Here is a 27,020-nt window from a genome sequence, read left to right as displayed (position 1 = left end):
TTAAAGACAGTTACCTATGAACAATAATCCATGTACCACATGATACATTCCGTGCATGATGTGTGGAATGTTCCAGTGTGGGCATGGCTGCTGTCCTGGGTCCATGACCGTACCTGAACTGTTGTTAAACTGGCCCAACATGCTCCGATAATATCCTCAAGCCTATGAAAGACGAAAGCAGAGCAGCCAATTCGCTTGCAACGCCAGAAGTTAAAGAGAAAAGCTACATAGGTGTCAACATTCAGGCCCAATACTTATTTCTAAGCGCTTCCTAGTCTCCGTAGGCAAAGGAATCAAGGGACAATCAGAGAAAGATGAAGGGATCACACAGTTTCGGCATGTGTGGACGGCAGGATTAAACCCGTGATCTCAAGGGCGTAGCTTGGTCATTATGACTGGGGAAGGTGGGGTGTGAGCTTCAGATTTCCCAACAGTCATGCTGGGACATCTTGCCAAAAACATTTTATGAGAAGCAGGACATGAGGGAATCGTGAAGTGGAGTGGAAAGAGGGAGGAGTGCAGATTGTTAAGGGTACCTAAAATGCAATATTTTTCAAATTAATCAACATTTTTCAAGGCCTTCAAAACATATCATAGCAAGCACTCTGGCCTGTTGTAATCTATCTGTGGGCTTTTAGCCACGCCCACCGCACGACCATTACTATCACTCTTTCATGGGCTTGCCTTTCAAAAATCCTTTGGTATCATTGGTAAATGTTTTACGTTTGTCCCTTCTTGGGGCAGTTTTGTTACTGCCTTGGCCATCGACCCTGATACATGGATAATTGCTCTTTTGCTGATACGTTTGACTGTGAGCAATTTTTCTTTTCCTTTTGTGTCTCTCCTTCGCGCTTCTCCTCCTGGCGGCTGTGGTGCTTTGAACTGGCTCACTTATATCAACTGTTTTACTTTTCATTTTCAATTTAAGTAGCAATAAAAGTCCAGTTAGGAATTTACAACACCACTAGCTCTAACTTGAGCAAACTTGAGACCCATTGCATTACAAATGCTTGCTTATCAGTGTGGGCATGAACAAATCTAAGTGAAATCTGACTTGCACCCAAATATTCACTACAGAATAAATTTTTTAGGGGGGGTGTAACACCCCAAACACCCTCCTCCCTTGCCCGACCTATGCCCCAGCGTGTTCTCTTGGCTCTAGCATCAACAGCGTTGCCACTAGCACCATTGTCTACACATATATATACTTGTGCTAAAGGTGATATATGAGTCAGGGGTCTGAAAGCTGGGTTGTCTAGCAGGGGATTCCTGGCACTGGATCATATTACAAACCAAAACATCATTTGCACGTCAGACTCACAAACTCCATCCTTGGTAGTAACACGGGATATGTGTTTGTGAAAGTGAATGCTACTGTAGGGTTTAAGCACTCTTTCTACTTCACATCAGAGATTGTTATCAGAGAAACAGTGATGAAGTCCTTCTGTAATGTCCATGGTGATTATTAGGTTACATGCCACAAATTCACAGTTGCTTTGCACACTTCATAAACAAATAACCCTTACTCTCGTTCATCCTGGTACTGGCCCCATGCATTTATTTTTAGTATACAAGCCTCCTCTATCTCTCATTCCACTGATTAAGGGATTTCTTTCACTGCAAACCTTGCTCCACCTTCTACATGCCACAGCATGTCACACATTTCTAGCATACACTGCCATGACTAAATAGGCCACAAATCGTCCAGACAGTACCAGGGGCTGATTTATAATGCGACCTCTTTCATTTGGCTAACATAAAAAAATAAAAATAACAACTTCAAAAACTATTTTTCTCCAGGTGAAGTTTGCACCCTGGTCAAAAGCAATGCTAACACATGCTCTTATCCCCTAAACCAAACACTAATACATTGGCTTTATCTGGCAAAATACCTTGTAATCAGATTTTTAGGTTACATGCCACAAATTCACAGCTGCTTATCACACTTCATAAACAAATAACCCTTACTCTCTTTCACTCAGGCACTGGGGTCATGCATTTATTTTTAGTATACCAGCTTCCTCTATCTCATTCCACAGATTAAGGGATTCATTTCACTGCAAACCTTGCTCCCCCTTCTACATGCCACAGCATGTCACAATTTCTAGCATGCACTGCCATGACTAAATAGGCAACAAATCGTCCAGACAGTGCCAGGGAGTGATTTACAATGGGACTTCTTTCATTTGGCTTACGTTAAAAAAAAAAGAAAAACAACTTCAAATACGATTTTTCTCCAGGTGAGGTTTGAGCCCTGGTCAATAATAATGCTAACCCAAGCTGTTATCTCCTATACCACGCACTGCTACAATGCCTTTAGCTGGCAAAAGGCCTTGTAATCGGAGAGATAGTGATTAAGTCCTTCTTTTATGTCCATGGTGATTTTTAGGGTCCATGCCACAGATTGTATTACAAGACTGGAGGCTCATATTATGCCAAAACCTTTCTTACTTTATTAAATAGCAGCAAAGAACTATGTAACCAAGAAACCCTGAAAACTACATCACAATGGGGCTAACCAATCACACAACAAGCCCCACCATAACAATCTTGACTGAGAGCAAGATAAGTACTCTGCTCGCCGTTCTCTACTCATTTTATTCTGTTTATTGTTTAACTTCATTATGTGTATATAGCATATCTGTGGGTTATTTTGCACTCTGTTATCGCGCTTTGTTCTGTTTATGCACGTTCTTGCACGTCTTCCCTTCTCATGTGCTTGCTTGCACGCGTGTGGCCTTATTCGAACATTCGTTAACGTTCGTTTTCAGGCTTCTCCCGTTTCCCTTCAGGTTTCTGAGGTATTCCTACCTTGCGTCGTTCCTCACTCCCGTTTCCCTTCAGGAACGCCTCAGAGTGGAGCGGTTTCGCTTGCCGTCTTAATTTAGTCACCGCTTCTATCGGTGAGGACTTTCCGGTCTGCACGTTGTTCCTGGGTTCCGCCCATACCCTGCCCATACCACACCTCCAGCCAGCCCCTTCTCAGTTAGACACTCCTCTCCCTTGTTCAAGCTATTTTTAACCCCTCAGGTTCCTGTTTTTTATGCATGTTTGACAGGGCTCCCCAGTATTTTATCTTTCCAATTGATATTACAATTTTTTTATTAATTTATTTTTCATTTTACACTGCAATTATGTCTGAGGATGATCAGACTCAGTCCATAAAGGACAATTTAAAATCCTTTATCAAGGATTCAGTCCAACATGCTGTCTCTGTATCTATGTTGGATATCTCTAAGAATTTATAAGCCTCTACATCCAAAATGCTTCAGAATTGCAAGGTTAATCCTCCTTTGTGAGAAAGGAAACGTGCAGCAAGCCCCCATGTGCCTTTCAAAGGTGTTTCTGCCACATTTGGGCCTCCAACCCAAGAGGCGAATTCTTCGGGGCTCCCTTCCTTCCCCCTTAACATCTTACATTTAAGGGACACGGACAGTGATGGGGACGATGTCTTACAAAACGCTATCAATGACAACATATATGATGATGGGCCTTCGGAGAAAAGGCGTAAAATTTCTCCTTATGTGAGTTCCCCTCATTTAGCGTCTGATGATCTGGTGGATCCTGATGGTGACCCAATGTTTGACCCTACGTCAATTCACCATCCTAATTCGTCGGAATGGTTTCCTTCTGACCATGTTTCGGACTACGTTTCCTTTTACCTCAGACATGCACTAGGTAAGACATCTAGAAACAAATTGAAGTCCAAATGTCCCAGACCTTCCCTTCCCTTTAAGGTTGCTGATAACCCCGTCATCGACCCCAATATGCTACTCTTTTTTACTAAATTTGGGAAGGATCCCAAAAAAGTGGTTGATCGTGCCTGGTCAAACTGCCAGGACAGACTTCTGGACCTACTTGGACCTCTGACTAGGATTTTTGATCTTGCTGAGGAAGCAATAATGGAGGGCACTCAAGTGGACCCGGAGATGCTTTAAAACTGGGCTCAACGAGCGATTTGTATGTTAGGCATTGCCAACGCTTATATTTTGCAGGTACAACACAAAAGCCTTTTCCTTATGATTGACCCCAAACTCAGCTCATTAGCCTCCAAGGAGGAAGGTCTCAATGCAGATGGCCTCCTCTTTGGTGACTCCTTTATCAAGGAAATGAGCAAATATGTCTCTACATTTAACTCATTGGACAAAGCCCATTTGTCTATGAAAAGGATTTTTCCCCAACAGGTTTTTGGAAGGGCTGGCAAAGGAAGGGGTCGATTTGCTGGCTATTATTCAGCAAGAGGGCAATCCCTCGGCAGAGGCTCCTACACCCAAGGCAATCAACTTGATGTCTATCAGGGGTCAAGCCCCAGTTCTATCCCCGCCGATTCTGCGGAGACCACAACAGGGGATACAGAGCCAAAGGAGACCAACTTGCAGGTAAGAACTTCCAGGTCTGGCCATCCTCCAGTAGCGGGAAGACTGGGCTTATGTTTAAATGCTTGGCTTTCTATAACCTCAGATCCTTGGGTGATCCAAATGGTTCAAGGCTACTGCATAGAGTTATACCAAGTACCTTGTCAGTCCTATCTGCCTCATCCTCTCCTTTTTTCTCGAGACCAATTTAGTCTAGTTCATGACAAACTACAATCCTTACTGACAAAGCAGGCTATCGAAGAAGTTGTTTACGACCCCTCCGGATTCCTCAGTACCATCTTTCTAGTTCAATTTTTTTTCATTGTATACCATCATTTCAGGATGGAATCTATCCTCCATTTCAGTGATCTCCTCCTTCACAACGATTGGTTTGTTGGTATAGATCTTCAGGACGCCTATCTTTCAGTGCCTGCCCATCCCTCCTTCAGAAAGTTTCTTCAATTCCAGTGGGAGACTTCCTTCAAAACTCTTCCCTTTGATATTTCATCTGCCCCTTGGTGCTTCACCAAGATCCTCAAACCAGTGGTGGCCATCCTCAGAGCTCAAGGGATAAGGCTTATCGTCTATCTCAGTGACTTCCTTATCATGGCACAGGACAAGTCCTCCCTCATGACTCAGTTAAATCTTTGTCGGGACCTTCTGTCACGTCTGGGTTTTCTCATAAATCTTCAAAAGTCTGTCTTAATCCCTTCCCAATGTCTAGAGCTTCTGGGGTTCTTAGTCAACACAACGGAGTCAGTTCTTCAACTTCCCCAGCACAAGGTGTATTTGATAAAGAAAGAGATTCGCCATGCCTTGTCCCTCCCTTGTTGCTCCTTCAGATCCCTAGCTTGTCTGGTAGGCCTTCTTTCTTCCTCCATTCAGGCCATATTTCCTGGTCCCCTTCATTACATAGCCCTCCAGAGGTTGAAAATCTGTCACCTTCGCAAAGGCCTCGCCTAATTGGATCCGATCATCCTAGATTCGGAGTTCAGGGAAGAACTTTTATGGTGGAAGAGTCATTTAGACGCCTGGAACAGGAGAACAATTTTCTCTGCCGCTCCAGATCTTGTCTTAGAGTCAGATGCAAGTCTGACAGGTTGGGGCGCAAGATGTGGTCTACTCTCGACTGGGGGTCCATGGTCCGTTCAGGAGTCTTCACTGCACATCAACTGTTTAGAGATGCTTGCAGGTTCCTTTGCCATCCAGTCCTTTACAAAAGACAGGGTAAAGTGCTCCATTCTTCTGAGAATGGACAATCTATCTGCAGTAACGTACATAAACCGCCTAGGCGGAACAAGATCCAAACCTTTGGCTCTCCTGGCCAAGAGTCTCTGGGAGTTTTTTCTCCACAAAAACATTTCAGTCAAGGCAGAATATCTCCCGGGCAAACTGAACATAGTGGCAGATTGGTTCTCCAGACATACCCAAGACTCAAGCGATTGGAATCTTCACCCTTCCATATTCAAGCTCCTTTTTTCTCTCTTCAGAACTATGTCCATAGACCTCTTCACTTCAAGTATCAACTCCCAACTGTCTGCTTTCTTCAGTTGGAAACCAGATCCGTTAGCCTTGGCCAAGGATGCTTTCCTACAAGTATGGCCTTCCTCTCTCTTGTACACCTTTCCCCCCTTCCTGTTTATTGCTCGAGTCCTGGCGCACGCCCGCAGACAACATTCTTCCCTAGTTCTTATCACTCCATTCTGACAGACTCAACCTTGGTATCTGACCCTTTTGGAACTTTCCTCAGAGCTTCCAGTTTTGATACCTCCGTTTCCCGATCTTCTCTTGAACCCTCAGGGTCAACCCCACAACCTCATATTAGAGGGTTCTCTGTATCTCATAGCTTGGAGAATTTCAGGGCTTCCTGGAGAACCCCAGGAATTTCGGAGGACGTTGTCCAGTTAATTTAGCAATCCTGGGCTCCGGGTACTTCAGTCTACTGCTCCGCTTGGTTAGTGTGGTGTAGCTGGTGTGTGGACAGGAATTCCGATCCCGTTTCAGCAGATGTTACCTTAGTGGTAAATTTTCTGGCTTCCCTGGCTTCTCAAGGTAAAGCGTACCATACTGTGAATACCTATAGATCTGTAATCTCCTCAGAGCATGTCAGGATGGATGGAAGACCGGTTGGGGAGCACCCTTTGGTTTGCTGATTTTAATGGGAGTACATTTTTCTAAACCTCCTGCTCCTAAATACAATGTCATGTGGGACGTGTACTCTGTTCTTCGTCTTCTTCTCTCATGGCCTGACAATGCTGATTTATCCTTGAAACATTTGTCTGCTAAATTGACCATGCTCCTCTGTTTAGTTTCTATTAAACGTATTTCAGATGTCAAAGCTCTGGATGTTTCCTCCTTTCAATTCTCTGCTTTTGGTGTTTATTTTATGTGTTTACAAGACGTACCAAGACCAAATTGTTTTCTGTCCTTTATCCTTTTTTTCCTTCTCAACCTAAACTGTGCATAGGTAATTGTTTAAAAACTTACTTTTCTCGAACTGCAGATCTCAGGGTTCCTTCCTCCTCTCAGTTGCTTATTTCATTTCAGAATCAAAAACCTGTTTCAACCCCCACCTTGGCTCGTTGGGTGAAATGGCTTATGTCCTGGGCTGGTGTTCCTACCATCTCTTATGTTACCCAGTCAGTATGAGGAGCTACAGCTTCTCGTGCCTTTTGGGCAGGGGCTAGTTTACATGATATCCTCAGATCTGCAGATTGGTCAAACGTTAGTACGTTTAGAACCTTCTATTGTAAACTTGTTGATCACCCTTTAGACACTGTTATTTCATTGCTTTAAACAAGCATAATATGAGCTTCTGGTCTTGAAATAAATTGTGATTTTTCTAGCCTTGGTGTCAGAAAGACTACATTTTATTAAAGACACAGAGGCGAGCATTATCCCTCCACATTCTTTATCCCTCCCTTTTCTATTTTGCAGTGGCCATGTCTTCAACTAATACCACCGCTTCCAGTTGATTGACTTCCGGCTGCTCCTGGTCTGGAATCTTTGCATGGAATTTCCTGTACTCCTGCGGTTTCCTCTCCATTCTTTATGGATTTCTGCAAGGACTTCCTCTCTGCTATCACGACTCTTTATGTGATTTTGTGGTTCTTCTCAGATTATTCTTATGACTAACTTTCATAAGAAAAGCGGACTTGGTGCTCTCAGTCAAGATTGTTATGAGGGGGCTCGTTGTGTGATTGGTTTGCCCTATTGTGATGTAGTTCTGTAGTTTCTTTCCCAGTGTTTCTGGGATATGTAGTTCTTGGCTTCTATTTCATAAAGTAAGAAAAGCTTTGGCATAATACTCGCCTCCGTGTCTTTAATAAAATCTAGCCTTTCTGGGACCGAGGCTAGGAAAATCTCAATTCACAGTTGCTTTTCACACTTCATAAACAAATAACCCTTACTCTCTTTCACCCTGGCACTGCCCCATGCATCTATTGTTTGTATATACGCTTCCTCTATCTCTCATTCAACAGATTAAGGGATTTCTTTCACTGTAAACCTTGCTCCCCCTTCTAAATGCCACAGCATGTCACAAATTTCTAGCATGCACTGCCATGACTGAATAGGCTACAAATCATCCAGACAGTGCCTGGGGTTGATTTACAATGGGACCTCTTTCATTTGGCTAACATTTAAAAACAAATGAAAAACAACTTCAAAAACGATTTCACTCCAGGTGAGGTTTGAACCCTGGTCAAAATCAATACTAACCCCACCGGCTATGCATTAAACCAAGCACTTTTATATTGCCTGGGGTTGGCAAAAGGCCTTGTAATCAGAAAGACAGTGATGAAGTAATTCTTTTATTTCCATGGCGATTTTTAGGTTATATGCATCAAATTCACAGTTGCTTTTCACACTTCATAAACAAATAACCTTTACTGTATTTCACCCTGGTACTGGCCCCATGCATTTATTTTTAGTATACAAGCTTCCTCTATCTCATTCCACAGATTAAGGGATTTCTTTCACTGCAAACCTTGCTCCCCTTTCTACATGCCACAGCATGTCACAAATTTCTAGCATGCACTGCCATGACTGAATAGGCCACAAAGTGTCCAGCCAGTGCCAGGGGGTGATTTACAATGGGACCTCTTTCATTTGGCTAACATTAAAAAGAAATGAAAAACAACTTCAAAAACGATTTTTCTCTAGGTGAGGTTTGAACCCTGGTCAAAAACAAGGCTACCCCAAGCTACTATCAATTAAACCAAGAACTATTACAATACCCTTGGTTGGCACAAGGCCTTGTAATGAGAGAGACAGTGATGAAGTCCTTCTTTTATGTTCATTGTGATTTTTAGGTTACATGCCACAAATTCACAGTTGCTTTTCACACTTAATAAACAAAAACCCTTTACTCTCTTTCACCCTGGTACTGGCCCCAAGCATGTATTTTTAGTATACAATCTTCCCCTATCTCTCTTGCCACAAATTAAGGAATTTCAACCACCTTTCCTCTCTTTAATGCTGTGCCTCAAGTCCTCATATTTTCAGTTATGCAATTTACATCTCAAGATTGTTAGCTACAAACAGCTATTCATGTTTCTCTATGTGTGCTGTAGAATTTGATTGGTAAATGTTTTAAATTATGTAAGAGAAGCTAATTAGAAACAATCCACATGTCAGTCTAGAACCCAGAACAACAACCAAACAATTTTGTGGTTCCTGTACCGAGCCTAAAGGACCTTGTATCCAATAATGCAGCAGCAGTCCCTTTTCTATCTCAAATAGCATGGTGATCAATTTATAGTCTTTCCTCAAATGTCATGTGACACCCATGTTTAGCTTCGATTATTCTGGGAGGCTGTTTTTCATCAACTATCCACTGCAATCTATTTCAACTTTGGTTTTTGGCCCTTGTCATGCAAGTTTTACCATTCATCCTGGCAGAATCCCGGCAGAACTGCTGACAGAAACAGGATTCTGAGATTGCCAGTGCACATTTTGCCATTAACACAAGGTTAGCAGAAGCATTGGCCTAGATCAGTTGATGGGGGGTCAGAAGACTTACCATCCAATACCTTCCAAATGTATTCTCTATGTAACATGTTAATGCACTAAATGTGATCCCATCAATGACACTTATTAAAAGCAAAACTACAATGTGCTGATCAGTGATTACTTCAAGGTTGTGGCATCAGGTGGGGCATATAGCCACCCTCTTTTTGGGCAAAGGGATAAACTATTAAATTTGACTTTGACCCAGAGTGAAGGGGGAAAATAAGAAAGAAAGAGCAAGACAGGAAACAAGGAGAAAGAGAGAAAGCAGATATGAAAAAGACCTGCAAGAGTTAGATAAAGGAGCATGAAGTGTATGGTGGTGTATGAAACAGAAATTTCAGAAAAAACAATATAGGATGTTGAAAAGCTTTGCCATTCTAGTTAAGGGGATATTCACAAAATGCATTATATAAAACGCTATTTACAAACATATTTGCAGCCTGTACACCTTTGCCTTTCCTGTGGTTTTTGTGTGGAGATCTCCACCCCAAGAGACTCTGCATAGGTAGGTATATGTTATAAATCAATCAATAAATCAAATGCATTTGTTAAACGTGCAGCTATTTTCACCCAAAGCCTCCCTGCACTCAACACCATGTTTGAGTATTAAATATGGAAGGTACTAAGGGGACTGGCTGGAAAATTGGGAATACTTATGATTAAAGTGAAGAGGGTTGGGGGTGGTAAGGAAGGGTTTAGTGAGGGTCAGGGAATATGAGGGAGGGGTTAGGGAGAAAAGTTGACCCACCCACAAAAGAGTAAGATCATTCCTATTCAGGAAAGGGCTGAATTTAAGAAACTTGGTGCTGTGTCCCCCTAACGCCACCATGTGTGCATCGCATTTAAGAAATGGCGCACCATGGTGGTAGTTAGAACAATAGCGTCAACATTTTTGATGCTATTGTGGCGGTTTGTTCACGTCAGTGTAGCAAAGTGCAAGGAGGCCCATTGATTTAAATGGGTGCTTCATTTTGACACCTGCTCTGAGTATATGTTAAAAAGTACAGAAAAAATGGCGCAGTGATGTGGTGCAAGGGCTTACAAAGTGGTGCAATGTATGTATTGTGCCACTTTGTGAACATGGCGCAGGGATAAGGACACCTTAGCATCAACAAAATGACGCTAAGGCAGCGCAAAAGTGGCACAAAGGGCTCTTAAATCTGATCCTTACTTCTATATTTAGTACAGCCCAAAATAGTAGTGAATCAGTCCAGCTCAGAGCTGAAGTAAGCCCAGCACCACACATGGCCAACAACTGGTAATGCAATACCCACCCATACAAAATAACCACACAATACAGACTTAAAATAAACACCCTGTGATTGGTTCCCGTGTGGAAGGAATACTCGAACCCGTTGGTCAGGTGTACCAGTGTTTTATTAGGACAAGAGGATAGTCGGTGAGGTATGGTGCAGGTAAGTTTTAAAGGTTTTCTCATTTGGGTGGTGGGTGATTTCTGGTTGTGGTCGCTCTCACTCTTCTCTCTCTTTTGTTTCCTTGGCGTACAGGGGTCCCGGGAGGTACATGTGAAGAGAACAGAGGACATAGGGTAAGTGGAGGGATCACTTTTGGGGTTTTTATCTTTCCTTTCTGTTTCTAGCCTCTGCCTATTTTACTTCACGTTTTACAACGGCTATGATATCACTGTCTCTCTCTTGCTTGCTGTCTTTCTTTGTACGTCTGTTCTGAAACCGGTCTTCTGGCCTTTTCAGTGCATTAATGTCTTTTCCCTTCTTCCGTTGTGCCTTCTATAGTTTCTTAGGTGCAGTGCCTTTCAAATGCCTTAGTCTAAATACAAAAGTGCTTCAGTGTGCTCGATGCGAGAGGGTGTCGGTGCTCTGTTTTCCCCACCCCTCCCTTTTTTATTCCCTCGTTCCTCCCCACCTTTTCTTCTCCCCCCCCTCAACCCCTTTCATACATCTCTCTCACTCTCGCTCTCTTTCTCTCTCTCTTTTCCCCACTCAGGTATGTAATCCCACGCACCTGGGTTCGCCACGCTTCCCCAGAAGCGTGGCGGGCGTTAGCGTTTCGTCCTCCCGGCTGCCTGCTCCCGCGGGACCTGTCAGACGTCTCCGGCTGGTTTCTCCGAGTTGCATTCGGCAGTTGCTGGGTCCGGGTCTCGAAGCGCCCCCCTTCTTCCTCTTTGGTGACCTCCAGTAGCCCAATTCTTTCCTCCTCTTGTGATCGTCCGTCCGCTTCCTCCACACCATCGATGCCCGCCAGTGCTGTCGGAGGCAAATTTAACCTGGCGGCTACCCGCCAATCACGGGACGGGAGGCAGGTCAGGCAACAATCCCCAGGGGCAGAGTCAGTACAGGACCTGGAAGTGTGCGGGTGATCGCCAATCAACCCGTCACAAACACTCCCCCTAGAGAGTGGACTGTCGAGGCACGGAGATGCAGGATACCGGGACAGAAAATCAGCCGTCACCATTTGGCTACCTGGGAGATGCCGGATCTGAAATGAAAAAGGCTGTAATGAAAGGAACCAGCACAGCACCCGGGAATTAGTGTCCTTATGATGGGTGAGCCAGGTGAGAGGGGCATGGTCTGTGACCAGGGTAAAAGTTTGGCCAGACAGATAATATCGAAGAGATTCAATAGCCCATTTAATGGCCAAGCACTCCTTCTCTATAGCCAGATAGTGCCGTTCACGCGGGAGAAGTGTCCGGCTGATGTACAGAAGGGGGTGGAGAGACTCATCATCCTGAGGTTGCGTTAGCACAGCCCCAAGGCCCACCTCCGAGGCATCAGTTAAGAGCACAAAAGGTTTATCAAAATCCGGACAACAGAGGACTGGTGCAGAGATAAGAGCGGTCTTAAGTTTGTCAAAACTACCCAACTCGGTATCCGAAGGAGGTCTAAGAGTATTGGGACATGTCTTTCACAACAAGTTAGAAAGGGGTTCGGCGATTGTTGAAAAATGGGGAATAAAGCGTCTGTAATAGCCAACAAGCCCCAAAAACGCCCTAACATCTTTTTTCTTTTCCGGATAGGACCTCTGGGAAATAGCGTCTAGTTTCTCTACTTGGGGTCTTATTTTACCCCCTCCTACAACGTAACCCAGATATTTGATACTAGTTTGCCCCAGCCTACATTTCTCTGGATTGGCGGTTAACTGAGCTTTTCTAAGGACATTTAGAACGGACTCAAGGTGGGACATGTGTTCAGCCCATGTTTTACTATAGATAACGATGTCATCCAGATAGGCAGCTGCATACTGCCTGTATGGTCGTAAAATGTCATCCATGAGCCTTTGGAAGGTGGCAGGGGCCCCGTGTAACCCAAACGGCAAGACAGTGAATTGGTATAAGCCTGAAGGGGTGGCAAAGGATGTTTTTTCTTTATCCCCCTCTCTCAAGGGTATTTGCCAATATCCCTTTGTGAGGTCCAGTGTGGTTAGATATTTGGCTTGACCCAACCTTTCAACCAGCTCGTCAATTCTAGGCATAAGATATGCATCAAAGTATGTTAAGTTATTGACACCCCTATAATCAACACAAAATCGGGTGCTGCCGTCGGGTTTAGGAACTAACACGACTGGCGAGCACCAAGGGCTGGCTGATGGCTCTATAATACCGGCTGCTAACATGGCCTGGACTTCCTTCTCTATAATTTTCTGTTTGGCTTCAGGGATGCGGTACGGTCTCTGTCGAGATACCGTATTTTCTTTAAGGTGAATGGGATGTTGTATTAAGGAGGTTCTTCCCGGATATTTGGAAAATACGTCTTGATTTTGGGTCACCACGTGCTGTAGCTGGTTAAGGTATTGCCGTGTCCGATTAGGATTGATCCAGGGCTTTCCTGGACTAGATGCATTGTGGGGTGTAAGGATGAGGTACGTAATGTCCTCATTTACCTCGGCAGTGACATAATGGATGGTTTGTCCATCAGTGGGTTCTATCCATTTCTTAAGAAGGTTGATATGATATATCTGTTCTCTTCTGCCATTTTGGGACATGGATAACTTATATGTGGTGGGGTTTATTTGGGCAGTTACTTCAAAGAGACCTTGCCATCGGACCAATAATTTATTATCAGTGCTGGGGAGTAAGACCAGTGCTTTATCACCGACTGCCAATGTTCTAACAGCACTGTGAGTGTCATACAACTGCTTTTGCTTCTGCTGGGCAGCACGCAAGGCAGTGTGGGCTTCTTCCCATACTGAATTGAGGTTTTCTCGCAAATCTCTGGTATAAGTTAACAAATCTTTGACCTCTTCTTCAGTGTCTTCCCATTGTTCCGCTAACATATCTATCAACGTACGAGGCTGTCGACTGAACAACATTTCAAAAGGGCTATGACCTAAAGAGGATTGCATATGGGTCCGGATAGCGTATAGGACCAGAGGAAGTTTCTTTTCCCAATCCTTACCCGCCTCGGATATACTTTTCCATAGGAGAGACTTAATGGTTTTGTTGTATCTTTCCACTAGTCCGTCCGTTTGAGGGTGGTATACAGAAGTACGGATTTGTTTCACCCCCAGTGATCGACAAACCTCAGTCATTAGTCTGGACATAAAAGGAGTCACCTGATCCGTTAATATTTCATTTGGGAATCCTACCCTCAAAAAGAACTCTATCATTGCCTAGGCAACTGCTTTCGTATGCATACTGGGGAGGGCAGTGGCTTCTGGATATCTCGTGGCATAATCCACTAATACTAATACATATTGTCTGCCTCGGGTAGAAGGGGTGAGAGGACCAATAATATCCATTCCAACTCGGGAAAAGGGAATATCTATGACTGGAAGTGGTTGTAAGGGAACAGGTCTTGTTTTAGAGGGATTGTATAGCTGGCATTTTATACATGCGGAGCAATGCCTACGAACCTCTCCATAAACACCCGCCAATAGAATCGTTTCAGTACAGCTTCCTCTGTTTTTTCTCTTCCTAAATGGCCTTCCCCATGATCCCCATGTGCTAGCTGTAATACCTGTTGGCGGTGGCTACGGGGAACCACTAATTGCAGGACATTTCCTCTTGAGTTGTTGGGCTTCCTATACAATAGATTATTTTGGATCAGGAATCTGGGACCTACCCCTTGTACTGCCCCGATGGTTGCCTGTTGCCATGCATGCTTCAATGTGGGGTCTTCATTCTGACTCCGTCGGAAATCCCCAGTGATTGTACAAACTGTTCCCGCATTTCTAAGTTTCTCCGGGGAGGCGTTATTCTGCCCATAAGAATGCCGTTGCTCCCTTTTTTGTTTCCTACTGAGATTAGCTTGCACGGGTTTTGGGTCCTCTATAACCACCCCACTGGGTGCCTCCTTCCACCAGTCTCTAAACACATGCTCCTGTCCAGCCTTCTCTAATAAAGAAGGAAATCCCTCATAGTCAGTCCCTAGTATAATGTCTTCCTCTAACTTAGAGAGTACCCCGACCTGTAATTCCTCAGGGTGTTCACTCCATTTCAACCAGATCGTGACAAGGCGGTAGTATCGTCGATCACCGTGTACACAGACGATGAGTACGTGAGTTTCCGGATCTTCCTGACCTGGTAATACCAGATTCCCTCTGATAACACTCTGGCTGCAGCCTGAATCAATTAACGCTATTCTTTCTATACCATTGACAAGGATAGGGAGGGTATATTTGGGTTTTCCCCCTCCCGTCCAAAATACTCTCCCTTTAGTCAGGCCGATCTCCTTGGGTTCTTCTGCGTCTTTTCTTTGAGTGCACTACCTGGCTATGTGGCCCCATTCAGAGCAGTTGTAACATTGTGGGCCTGTGCCGGGGTATCCGGAACCGACTGGGCCCATAGGTTGAGGGCGGTCAGATCCATGGCTCACCACAGATCGATGGGGAACAGTTCTAGATCCACCTGGTCGGATTGGAGGGGGAGGAACTTTTCTTCCGGTAGCGCTGAAGTCCGGACTCCTATGATAAGCACAGGCTAGATCCATAGCCGTTTCATTAGTGAGACCGGGATGTTGCCGTACCCAATTGCGAGTAGTAGAAGGTAATGCGTCCAGGTATTGCTCTAGGACTATAATATCAAACATTTCTTCCCTGGATTTTTCCGAGGGATGTAACCACCTGCCGGCTGCGTGTTGCACGCGGTAGTATAAAGTGCGAGGGTTCTCCTGATGCTGCCATTTCATTTCTCTGAATCTGGTCCGGTAGCTTTCACTGTCGAGGCCCACTCTTTCTAGAATGGCTTTCTTGATGTCTCTATAGGGAAGAGTCCCACTCGGATTAATTGCTTGATAGGCAGACTGCAGGTGACCAGTGAGAAGCGGGGCGATGTACTGGCCCCATTTATCCTCGGGCCAATTAGCTGTGCTAGCTACCCTCTCAAAGTTTGTGAAGAATGAGTCGGGATCTTCCTGCTCCTGATACCGCTGCAACATACTGCTCGGTACATTAGGGTGTACTTTAGTATGGGCGATTGTGTCTGTCAGCTTCCCCAATGCGGTCTCATGCACCAGCTGATTATTGGCCATAATTGTGGCCTGACTTTTAAGAGCAGTTTGTAATGCCTCCCGCTCTTTTTTTGCCTCTTTCATTTGTTGCTCCCATATTAACTGTAGGTGGCGTTGTCCTTCAGCTAATTGTGCAATTACATCGGCCATGGTTGCCTTTTCTTCCATGGTGGGGATACTATCCGATCCCACTTCTGACACCACTCGTGATCGGTTCCCGTGTGGAAGGAATACTCGAACGCGTTGGTCAGGTGTACCAGTGTTTTATTAGGACAAGAGGATAGTCGGTGAGGTATGGTGCAGGTAAGTTTTAAAGGTTTTCTCCTTTGGGTGGTGGGTGATTTCTGGTTGTGGTCGCTCTCACTCTTCTCTCTCTTTTGTTTCCTTGGCGCTCAGGGGTCCCGGGAGGTACATGTGAAGAGAACAGAAGACATAGGGTAAGTGGAGGGATCACTTTTGGGGCTTTTATCTTTCCTTTCTCTTTCTAGCCTCTGCCTATTTTACTTCACGTTTTACAACGGCTATGATATCACTGTCTCTCTCTTGCTTGCTGTCTTTCTTTGTACGTCTGTTCTGAAACCGGTCTTCTGGCCTTTTCAGTGCGTTAATGTCTTTTCCCTTCTTCCGTTGTGCCTTCTATAGTTTCTTAGGTGCAGTGCCTTTCAAGTGCCTTAGTCTAAATACAAAAGTGCTTCAGTGTGCTCGATGTGAGAGGGTGTCGGTACTCTGTTTTCCCCCACCCCTCCCTTTTTTATTCCCTTGTTCCTCCCCACCTTTTCTTCTCCCCCCCTCAACCCCTTTCATACATCTCTCTCACTCTCGCTCTCTTTCACTCCCTTTTCCCCACTCAGGTATGTAATCCCACGCACCTGGGTTCACCACGCTTCTCCAGAAGCGTGGTGGGTGTTAGCGTTTCGTCCTCCCGGCTGCCTGCTCCCGCGGGACCTGTCAGACGTCTCCGGCTGGTTTCTCCGAGTTGCATTCAGCAGTTGCTGGGTCCGGGTCTCGAAGCGCCGCCCTTCTTCCTCTTTGGTGACCTCCGGTAGCCCGATTCTTTCCTCCTCTTGTAATCGTCCGTCCGCTTCCTCCACACCATCGATGCCCGCCAGTGCTGTCAGAGGCAAATTTAACCTGGCGGCGGCCCGCCAATCCTGAGAGTCCCACCAATCACGGGACGGGAGGCGGGTCAGGCAACGGTCCCCAGGGGCAGAGTCAGTACAGGACCTGGAAGTGTGCGGGTGATCGCCAATCAACCCGTCACACACCCCGTTGGAAATCTTCTTACATAAAAATAAATAATAATACAAATTTTAAGATAAAAATAAAATATTTTAATTTAAAAACTAGCATGTAAAAATAGAACTTTTGTATTTAATTAAAAAATATGATATTACATTTTTAGCATTTAAAAGTTCATGTAACAATACATTCTGTAAAATATAAGTCAATACATTTGGATTCATTCTGCACATACTCTTTAATATTTATTAAAGCACAAAAAATTCTTCTACTTTAGGTCAAATGTAATTTTTTTATTTAAAATTCTGAAAATTAATTTCAATATAATGTTTTTATTTACACTAATTAAAGCTTTCATTGAGAAATATATTAATAGCAGTAACACTTTTGCCTTTGGTTCTACATTTAAAATATATACTTAAAGTTAATTATCATTAATATTAAACATATAAATATTTTTTAAATGTTTTGTTGGTTCATTTCAGTAAGGTTCGAACATATGAAATGATGATACAAAGCATAGACGCCATATGCAATCAACCAAATCAGGTTTGTAAAGAGGACTTAAAGAGTTATATTAATGGTTTAAGATGAAGTGAGGGTTGAACATGGCTCTCTAGGAGCAGCTAATGTGGTGACCATGGTAAAAAAAGAGAATGTGAATGAAAAAAGGTATGTCTAATCCTAGCTTTCGTGTGGCCCTGGGCCAGTAGTGTTTTTAGAGCCCTTCCCATGTTCCCTTCCTCCTGCTTGCCTTGATGAGAGGACCCATATTCCCGTTGTCTTTTGATCGTCAGAAAAAACAAGGCCAGGACTCTTATATCTTTGTAAAAGTGCTCCCAACTACTTGGCTTGCCAGACAACATGCAAGTACACATCTAAATAAGTTAGGAGCAAAACAACAAAGACACATAGGCTGGGACAAATATACAAGCAAGCAGATGAACAAATTAAAAGGACACACTCAATAACATACATGCTGACTTGCACTTATTACAGGTGCAGATACATGTAGAAATGTGAGGCTCTACCTTAGCCGTGTAATACTTCAAGACTTACCTCCTGTGCAAAAGTGGTAAACTCTGGCTCCCCGAGAGTGGTTCTACTTTTCTTTCCCTCTGTAGAGTTTCAACTTTCGGACATCCCCTGTTGCATGCTGCAAAGGCAACATGTGACTGGATCAGAATGCTGTGGGACTTGAGAGATCCACCACATTGTGCTTATCTTCAGAAAGGCTCAAGAGAACTGCAGGTCTCTATCTCCTAAACCTTACTGAAGATGAACATGGACAATGAACAGTGAGTCAAATGAAGCTCAAGGAGGTGCCAGAGTTGGGGTGACTTGGAATTGGAGAGCCATGGACTGAGACTGGGCCCCTCAAATATCAAAAGACATCTGAACTTCTGATTATAGAGGAAGGATTCTGGCAGTAGTGAGTACAGGAATAAACAGACATCAGTAGGACCCCCGAACTTTGCCCTCAGTTAGAGGGATGGGGAGTAATAAAAGTCCAGCATAAACACTCCCGGTCAACTAGGGAAATAATAAGTATATTGGTCCTGTTAATCCTCCAGAAAAGCAGTACTACTATATCCAGAGAGAGTGAAGGTTGAGGGAAATGTTGATATTTTGGACAAAAAGCCCTCATCCACTGAGATTGGTAGCATGCTTCATCATCGGGAAGTTCCTCATTGGGCCAGCACTGCAATGACCATCAGGTCCCTCAAGGGTGTCTAATGATGATGAAAGTTATTTCTAATGGTGTAAATTTGTGAGTGTTTAAATTAACGAGGTACTCCCACCTCACTTGTTTATTATTGTTGTGATCTTTGTAAAAGGAATAAAAACAAAGTGGAGCATGAAGGAAATTATATTTCCTGCTTTTCTAAGAATGTGGTGAACATGTTTCTTGCTTTTATGTAAAATCAGCTCTATGACAATTTATCAAAACCTAGAAATTCCAAATCTATTCTACTTTGGCACTCAAATTCAGTAATTTAAAAATACCCAAGTATAGCAACTCCAAGCGTGTGTGGAAATCAGAGTACCTCTAATATATTGTAAAAAAACTGTCTCTAAAAGTCTCCAACATAATCCCTGTTTGGCTTATGCACTTTAGGATTGAGGGATCTCGATGGTACAATATTCCTTATCAGCATCACCATCCAGTCTTTACTGGTGCCTTGTACAAACAGGTCAAGAGCATGCAATATTGGGGTAGCATTGAAGTCAAACACATACAAAGTATGTGATTCTGCCATGCTCTGCTGCTCTTTAACTGCCAGGATCATCAGTGGGAGGATTTTAAGCTATTGAAACAGCTATTGAAAAATCTGTTTATAGGCTGTAGGAAAGGGAATATAGCTGGTATTGCCAATTTGAGGTGCAAATATGCAAGAAATGTTAGAATTGGGTCTTCCGAGCGAGTGTGAGAGAAAGAAGGGTTCAAAAATAAAAGATGGTAGAGAAAGGACATGTGCAAGGGTCAGCCTAGACAGAAAGAGCAACAATTAAGCCAGCAGCCCTACTACAGAGTTAGATGAAGTTGAAAGTTTTTCAAACAAGATGAGAGAGGCAGGTACAGTGAGAATAGAAGCAAAAAAGCAGTGGCTTATAAGAACTTAATGGGCAGATTTGGAAGTTTAGAGACCATGGGGGAAGGAAGGACTGAATGGTCCTTATCAGGTGAAGTTGTAAACAGAGCAGAAAGGAGAGCAGGCATCATAATTACCCTAAGTAAGAAAATGAGAAAGATTAAAACCCGTCAGTGTAAGAATCTGAGAATGAAATGAATAAATAACTGCAACTTGGCGCTACTGGGCAAATTTATGAGTGGGTTTCGCCATGCCTACAACACGCAATGTGGTACGTGTGGCACAAACCACTAAGTCATGTTTTTGAACTCATGCAAAGCCACGTTGCATGGCTTTGAATGGCTTCAGAAATATAGAGTAAGGCAATGCAGTGCAAATCGTTGAGTTGTCTTACTCTTCCCTGTGTAGGTGTTCCCTATGCAGTGTTGTGGGTGTTTGTAGGAAAGTACCATCTTGCCTGGCATGTTACCCCCATATTTCACTGTATATATGTTGTTTTAGTTGTATGTGTCACTGGGACCCTGCTAGCCAGGGCCCCAGTGCTCATAAGTGTGCCCTGTATGTGTTACCTGTGTTATGACTAACTGTCTCACTGAGGCTCTGCTATCCAGAACCTCAGTGGTTATGCTCTCTCATTTCTTTCCAAATTGTCACTAACAGGCTAGTGACCAATTTCACCAATTTACATTGGCATACTGGAACACCCTTATAATTCCCTAGTATATGGTACTGAGGTACCCAGGGTATTGGGGTTCCAGGAGATCCCTATGGGCTGCAGTATTTCTTGTGCCACCCATAGGGAGATCTGACAATTCTTACACAGGCCTGCCAGTGCAGCCTGAGTGAAATAACGTCCACGTTATTTCACAGCCATTTACCACTGCACTTAAGTAACTTATAAGTCACCTATAAGTCTAACCTTTACCTGGTAAAGGTTGGGTGCTAAGTTACTTAGTATGTGGGCACCCTGGCACTAGCCAAGGTGCTCCCACATTGTTCAGGGCAAATTCCCCGGACTTTGTGAGTGCGGGGACACCATTACACGCGTGCACTATACGTATGTCACGACATATGTATAGCGTCACAATGGTAACTCCGAACATGGCCATGTAACATGTCTAAGATCATGGAATTGTCACCCCAATGCCATTCTGGCGTTGGTGAGACAATTCCATGATCCCCCGAGTCTCTAGCTCAGACCCGGGTACTGCCAAACTACCTTTCCCGGGGTTTCACTGCAGCTGCTCCTGCCAACCCCTCAGACAGGTTTCTGCCCTCCTGGGGTCCAGCCAGGCTTGGCCCAGGAAGGCAGAACAAAGGACTTCCTCGGAGAGAGGGTGTTACACCCTCTCCCTTTGGAAAAAGTTGTCAGGGCTGGGGAGGAGTAGCCTCCCCCAGCCTCTGGAAATGCTTTGATGGGCACAGATGGTGCCCATCTCTGCATAAGCCAGTCTGCACCGGTTCAGGGATCCCTCAGCCCTGCTCTGGTGCGAAACTGGACAAAGGAAAGGGGAGTGACCACTCCCCTGACCTGCACCTCCCCTGGGAGGTGCCCAGAGCTCCTCCAGTGTGCTCCAGACCTCTGCCATCTTGGAAACAGAGGTGCTGCTGGCACACTGGACTGCTCTGAGTGGCCAGTGCCAGCAGGTGACGTCAGAGACTCCTTCTGATAGGCTCCTTCAGGTGTTGCTAGCCTATCCTCTCTCCTAGGTAGCCAAACCTCCTTTTCTGGCTATTTAGGGTCTCTGCTTTGGGGAATTCCTTAGATAACGAATGCAAGAGCTCATCAGAGTTCCTCTGCATCTCTCTCTTCACCTTCTGCCAAGGAATCGACTGCTGACCGCGCTGGAAGCCTGCAAAACTGCAACAAAGTAGCAAAGACGACTACTGCGACCTTGTAACGCTGATCCAGACGCCTTCTCGACTGTTTTCCTGGTGGTGCATGCTGTGGGGGTAGTCTGCCTCCTCTCTGCACTAGACGCTCCGAAGAAATCTCCCGTGGGTCGACGGAATCTTTTCCCCCTGCAACCGCAGGCACCAAAGAACTGCATCACCGGTCCTCTGGGTCTCCTCTGAGCACAACGAGCGAGGTCCCTTGAACTCAGCAACTCTGTCCAAGTGACTCCCACAGTCCAGTGACTCTTCAGTCGAAGTTTGGTGGAGGTAAGTCCTTGCCTCCCCACGCTAGACTGCATTGCTGGGAACCGCGTGTTTTGCAGCTACTCCGGCTCCTGTGCACTCTTCCAGGATTTCCTTTGTGCACAGCCAAGCCTGGGTCCCCGGTACTCTAACCTGCATTGCACGACCTCCTGAGTTGTCCTCCGGCTTCGTGGGACCCTCTTGTGCAACTTCGGGTGAGCTCCGGTTCACTCCACTTTGTAGTGCCTGTTCTGGCACTTCTGCGGGTGCTGATTGCTTCTGAGAGGGCTCCTTGTCTCGCTGGGCACCCCCTCTGTCCCCTCGTGCAATTGGCGACATCCTGGTCCCTCCTGGGCTACAGCAGCATCCAAAAACCCTAACCGCGACCCTTGCAGCTAGCAAGGCTTGTTTGCGGTCTTTCTGCACGAAAATACTTCTGCAGGACTCTTCACGACGTGGGACATCCATCCTCCAAAGGGGAAGTTTCTAGCCCTTGTCGTTCTTGCAGAATCCAGAGCTTCTACCATCTGGTGGCAGCTTCTTTGCACCCACAGCTGGCATTTCCTGGGCATCTGCCCACTCCCGACTTGATCGTGACTTTTGGACTTGGTCCCCTAGTTCCACAGGTACTCTCGTCTGGAAATCCATCATTGTTGCATTGCTGGTGTTGGTCTTTCCTGCAGAATTCCCCTATCACGACTTCTGTACTCTTTGGGGAACAGGGTTTTGGGGTGGGCTTTTTTTCTAACCCTCACCGTTTCCTTACAGTCCCAGCGACCCTCTACAAGGTCACATAGGTTTGGGGTCCATTTGTGGTTCGCATTCCACTTCTAGAGTATATGGTTGGTGTTGCCCCTATCCCTATGTGCCCCCATTGCATTCTATTGTGACTATACATTGTTTGCACTGTTTTCTATTGCTATTACTGCATATTTTGGTATTGTGTACATATATCTTGTGTATATTTGCTATCCTCATACTGAGGGTACTCACTGAGATACTTTGGCATATTGTCATAAAAATAAAGTACCTTTATTTTTAGTATATATGTGTATTGTGTTTTCTTATGATATTGTGCAAGTGACACTAGTGGTACTGTAGGAGCTTCACTCGTCTCCTAGTTCAGCCTAAGCTACTCTGCTAAGCTACCTTTTCTATCAGCCTAAGCTGCTAGACACCCCTCTACACTAATAAGGGATACCTGGGCCTGGTGCAAGGTGTAAGTACCCCTTGGTACTCACTACAAGCCAGTCCAGCCTCCTACAGTGTTCCCATGCAACCCCCATGGATTTTGACACATTCCCATATTTACAAGGACTTGGAAATTGGGGAATGCACCAAAATCTTATGACTACCCAGGTGAGGTGAAAAGAGGTGTAATGTGTTTATTTCTCCTTGTTTGTTCCTCTCTCTGGGTGTTGCACTCTGCAGCACACAAAGAAGAGTGAAATGCCTCTCAAGATTATTTTTGGGCAGAACAGTGTACCTTCCTGCACAAAACAAATCCTACCTGGAACAGAGGCACTTTTGCACCATGGTGCAAGGGTGCCTGCCTTGGTGCTAGGTTGCCACAAGGGCACCAGCTCAGTGGAAAGGACAGGGGTGTCCTGTAGTGGATAAATCTGGTGTATTTCTACCATTTGCCAGTGACACAGGGCGGTGCAGCAAGATGACCTGCAAGGACCTAAAATATGGGCCTTGCTAGGTAGCATTTTGAATAAAAATAACAGGAAGATCACACAGGCAAGGCAGTACTGGCAGTGAATACCACAAGAGGGTCGATTACAAAGAGTGTTTAACCTACAAGTATAGGAATAGAATATGAAGGTATGACACATGAAATAGGGTGAATCAGTAATTCAACCTGAGACGAGAGGTTAAAGGGGCAATGTATGCATAATTTTTTTAAGCAATAGCAGGGGAGACAGTAGTAAAACATTAACATTAGGGAAGAAAATAATTGAACAGAGCAGGTGCACTCAACATGCATATTATTGGGAGGCCACACTCTGACACACAAACACACAATGTGATAAACAATTTTACATGCAAAATGACCACCTGTCTCCTCTCTCAATTTAAAAAAGCGACATGGAAGTAAGTCAATTTGCAATGACTACTCTATTGATCATACACTACCTGCAAAAATTGAGCCAGAAGAGCAATGTCATCAATAACCAGAATCAAGTCGCTAGACTATGGGACTACTGCGCATAGAGTGAAAGTATGTGAGGACCAGGCATTAATAGCCGTCTCCCCAACAAAAGGAGAGACTAGATTGAGAGTGGAGACAGGTATTGGCCTTGTTTGTTTTCAACTATAAAAGTGGTGTATGTATGTGTGTTTTTCTGTACATACGTACACATATCCGTGATTTTAAGTATGTGTTGTGTTTGTGGTTGGTGACATAACCCTCCATAAAACACAATGTCTCAGCCTGCTTTTATATATAGTGTACTAAGTCAAGTCATAGTGTATCAAAGTTTATGAGAGAAATATAAACAGTGTCTGGTAGAATATCAAAGTGTAAAATATTGTGTGGACAGAATGTCATGTCAAAACCTTTGGGGAACAAGATATTGAGACGGTAAGTGCAAATAGGTGTGTATAGAATTACTATTGTTAACTCCACATCTATGTACCTTGAGAAAAAAATATATATATATATTGTCAAGGTACATATATGTTGGAAGAAATATGATAAGTCCTTAGCAAACCGCAAGTTAATCTTAAGTAAGACCCCAAGGGAGGACTTAGCTCAGGCCTGTGAAACTATAAAGAGCTCTCTGGTTTGGAGGACGATAAATAGGCCTTGTTTTGCCAATGTAACTATACTTTTTTATGTCACCACATTTTGGAGCAACAATGGGTGGAATATTTTAAAGGGGTTCACAGCTTTGGCCTCAGTAAAGGTGCGGAGGGCCAGGGTGGTTTACTGGTGGGTAGAGCTAATATTTTCTTTACCTTAGATAAAGTTTCTCAGAGTATTCAGGTGTTATCTCACAATAAGGCCCCACGACCCAATGGTATACCCTCTGACTTGTTTGTGGACAACATTGATTTGGTGGCCAGCCTTGACAATGACCCCCAATGCCGCAGTGAGGGAGGGTGGCTGGACTCATGGTCTACTGCTGTAATTATACTGATATTTAAGTATGGGACACAACTCACATTGCAATCAGCCGATATCACTAACTGACGCAGAGGTGAAGGTCCTTGGGAGGGTACTCTTACATAGATTGATGTTGAAAGCAGACACAAATTATATGTTTTGAGGTCCAATCTGGCTTTCGGCCAGGCAAATCAACAACAGATCAATACTTAAATTTATATTTGATCATAAATAAGTATACCATTGCCCTGCCTGGATCACTTCACCTGGTATTTATGGACCTTTTGTCCACCTTTGACAGGGCCAATCTCAGGAAACTGTGGGGCCTGCTTCTTGTGATGTGGATGGATCCAGACATTGTGCATCTTTTATCAAACTTGTATACCAACACTTTGGTGCGGTATTCACAGGGTGCGGATTGCACCCAGGACTTTGGCACGAGTGGGGATGTCCACCAGGGATGTATATCCGCCCCTTTCTTGCTCACCCTTTACATTAATGGACTTAAACAGTCTCTCCTCTCAGTGATGGCTGACTGCCCAAGGGTGGGTACTAGACCGCTCCCTGTTTTATTGTATGCCTCATGGCATGAACTGTGGTGGGCTTAAAGTCACTACTGCACACGTTTGTTGAATTTATGGACAGTTTTGACCTTGAGGTAAACTTCACAAAATCATATGTCAGGTCCCTGATACACCAGTTCCAAAAATTTTAAGGTGGGCAATCACAAATTGGCCAAAGTATTTGCTTTTTGTTACCTAGGGTGCTATTTGATGTGAATAACAATTGGAAGCTCCAGATTGAGGAAAGGAGATGCAATCTTGATAAGGCCACAGGGGCAGTAGCCAGTTTAACCTAGAGTTCAAGCTCTTGGTCTCCAAGCATTTTAGTTGAGCTATATCAGGCCAAGTGCATCTCCAAGGTTCTATGTGGCTGTGATGTATGGGGATACATGAGGGTTGATAAGATCCAGTGTGCTGAAAATATGTTTATAAGATGGGTTCTGTAGGTACTGTAAAGCACACTGGCCTTCTCCGTCCATGACAAGCTTGGGGAAAAATGCATAGTAAACATTGTTGCTCATATAAATATAAATATATATACATATATATATATATATATATATATATATATATATATATATATATATTTCAAAGAGGAATAACAGGCGACTTTCTTGTAAGGCACGTCAAATGGTATCTTTACTTTCTATGTAGCCTTTAGTGCTAAAAGTAAAAAGTATGGAGATTTATATTGTTTTTTTTTGTTTTTCTATTGCAGATAACAATCAAACTTCTCCAAAAAATAGAAGGCCTAAATAAATATGAAGCAGAGCTAGTGCTAATGAGAGGATACCTCCTACCCTGTGATGAGGATGAACTTGATGAAGTTCAAACAATAAAAAAGTCAAAAGAGATGCTCTAAAATAGGACTTCTGTTTTGCCTTGCTCAGTACATTGAACTATTATTTAGTACATTTCTGTCAACTCTTGTATAATATTACACGTGATTTAAGTAAAACACTGTTAATAAACTATTTTTCGCTAAAAGGAATTATGCATAAATGTTTTTGTGGTTTCTTTAACTATAAAACCAAACAAATGGTGGTTTTTGTACTAGTAAATGGAATGAACGTATCACAAACATGTTGTTTTTCATGCTTTTATTGATTCTATTTCATATCTAATCTTTTCCAAACAAAAGAATATCTTGTCACAAGCAATCACAATGATATTGTACATCACTTATTGGTTTGGGGAACTTAAATATCAAAATGATTACCATATTGTGCAATATTTAAGATGGGGTGCTACATCAATTAGGCTTTCATGTTATTACTAACTGAAACTGTGTTAATATAGAAGGCACTTGTTGGAAATGGCCCTCTCTGCAGGGTCATCCCTAAAGTTTTTAAGTTCACTCCTACATTTTTGCTGAATATGTTTTTGTTGGCTTTAGGACTCTGTGTGCTTTACCACTGCTAATCAGCGCTAAAGTGCTGATTCTTCTTGCTTAAAACAGGGTAATATTGGCTTAGCCACAGCTGGCATATTTAATGTACTTATAAGCCACTAGCAAAGTGCACTGCATGTGACTAGAGCCTATTAATTAAATGGGACTAGTGGCTTGCAGTACTGATTGC

The 27,020-nt window shown here is 43.9% G+C and overlaps 1 protein-coding gene across 1 annotated transcript in view; it reads left to right on the top strand.

Annotated features, from left to right (window-relative positions):
• The window catches only part of LOC138246883 (uncharacterized), a 69,714-nt gene extending 43,290 nt beyond the window's left edge, over positions 1-26,424 (top strand). Inside the window, exon 4 of the mRNA XM_069201632.1 lies at positions 26,159-26,424. Coding sequence (XP_069057733.1) covers positions 26,159-26,302 — 144 coding nt within the window. The 3' untranslated portion in view covers positions 26,303-26,424. The remainder of the gene's footprint in view (positions 1-26,158) is intronic.
• Positions 26,425-27,020: the final 596 nt, after the last annotated feature.

This window comes from Pleurodeles waltl, chromosome 7 (assembly GCF_031143425.1).
Source record: "Pleurodeles waltl isolate 20211129_DDA chromosome 7, aPleWal1.hap1.20221129, whole genome shotgun sequence".
Taxonomy (NCBI): domain Eukaryota; kingdom Metazoa; phylum Chordata; class Amphibia; order Caudata; family Salamandridae; genus Pleurodeles; species Pleurodeles waltl.
Note: the sequence above shows the minus strand (reverse complement) of the source record. Positions and strands in the feature narration are given on the sequence as shown.